The sequence below is a fragment of the Chinchilla lanigera genome, unplaced genomic scaffold, assembly GCF_000276665.1.
Source record: "Chinchilla lanigera isolate Chin_1 unplaced genomic scaffold, ChiLan1.0 scaffold00084, whole genome shotgun sequence".
Taxonomy (NCBI): domain Eukaryota; kingdom Metazoa; phylum Chordata; class Mammalia; order Rodentia; family Chinchillidae; genus Chinchilla; species Chinchilla lanigera.
Window position 1 is genome coordinate 7,958,815 of NW_004955485.1, and position 1,496 is coordinate 7,960,310.

Here is a 1,496-nt window from a genome sequence, read left to right on the forward strand (position 1 = left end):
AAAAAAAAAAAAAAAAATTTCAAATGAAACACTAGAGTCTGGGGATGTGGCTCAGCAGGAGAACAATTGTCGAGCATGTGTGAGGCTCTGGGTTTGATCTCCCAGCTCAGCAAAAAGCAAACAAAACAAAAACAAAAACCTTTCCTCAATTTCCTCCTCTAGGCTACTGCTCCAGATTAGACGTGGGAGAGCAGCGTAGTCAGGACGAAGGTGACATCACCAAGGCAAGTGTGGGAGCTCTCACCAGAGCACAGCTGGGTTTTGCACGGTGAGAAGCTCTGGCGACCTCGCTCGAATCAGCGGGGAGCGGGTGGGGGCGGGGGTGCTAAGCGTGCCAGTGTGGCAGCACCGCCGCTGGGACAAGGCACCGGTTTTAGTCTATAACGGCTACTTGCCAGGCTCGGCCCTTCTGGATGAGACCATCTATCTTCACCCCTGTGGCCCCAGGGCTTTGGCATCGCTCGGGCTGGGCTCCAACACCCCCTGTACCCCTCACAGGCTGTATGGCACTGGGGCGGTGGCCCTGCCTCCCTGAGCCTGTGGTTCCCTAGCTATTAAACGCGAATGACATCACTGTGTAGCTCCTGTAACTACGAAGAATTACAAGTGCTCAGGAAACGTCCTAGAGAGCGCGGACCAAGCGTCTGAGCGCAGCGCCGGGACAGACTGGCCCCAGCACGGGCTGTGAGCGCCAGTCTGGAGACAGATGTGGCGCTGAATCCCGCCCTTAGCGTGAAACCGCTGTGTGCACTCGGGCAGGTTACTTAGGCTTCGTAAGCCCCAGCCACTAAACACGCTTACAGTGCGTTTACAGCTTCTCGGTACGCAAGGTGGGGGTCTTAGTACAGCACTCCCAGGACTGACACAAATCTGCAGTCAGATGCTCACAAGCACCCTGGCTCAGTGCTCCCCGAGCAGGAGCGCGCGCGAATATTAGGGCCTCACGGGCCGCCTGGAGGGACTGTGGGCTGTGGGCTGGGGCTGGGGCGCCGACTTGACCGGGACGGACCTGGGGACGTCCTCCGGCGGCGTCCTGCGGAAGGTCCGCCTGGGCTCGGGCCACTGCCTCGAGCTTGGGGCCCACGCTCCTGCGCTCCCTGGGGCACACACCCCCCGGGCTGCCCGCCGGCTCAAGGTGTTTCCCTTCGCCTGGTAACCGGGAGGCGTGGCTGCGGCGGGGCTAGGAGCGGAGAAGCCCCGTCCTCCACGCCTTGGGCTCCCCTAGATGCTGGAGACCGCCAGGCTGACGGACACAGTGAGTGGGAACTGCTAGGAAGAGCGCGCCAGGGCCGCAGGCCTGAGAAGTCCAGGGGTCCCCACGGCCCGGGCGAGCCCGGGCACGGGAGAGGAGGTGCGGAGCGGGATCTCCCGAGGCCAGGAGCCAGAGCTCCACACCCCGCTCCGCAGGCCCGCAGCTGGAGGCCCGCCGCTGAGGTCCAGACCATGCTTCCCTTCGTCTCCCTGCCGAGCACGGAGGGCGCGGGCGGCCGCGCAGC

The 1,496-nt window shown here is 62.8% G+C and overlaps 1 protein-coding gene across 1 annotated transcript in view; it reads left to right on the forward strand.

Moving 5' to 3' along the window:
• Window positions 1-1,144: 1,144 nt before the first annotated feature.
• LOC106146580 (translation initiation factor IF-2-like) overlaps window positions 1,145-1,496 on the forward strand; it is a gene marked incomplete in the record, with an annotated part of 1,229 nt that continues 877 nt past the window's right edge. Inside the window, 2 exon segments of the mRNA XM_013504047.1 lie at window positions 1,145-1,255; window positions 1,408-1,496. Coding sequence (XP_013359501.1) covers window positions 1,226-1,255; window positions 1,408-1,496 — 119 coding nt within the window.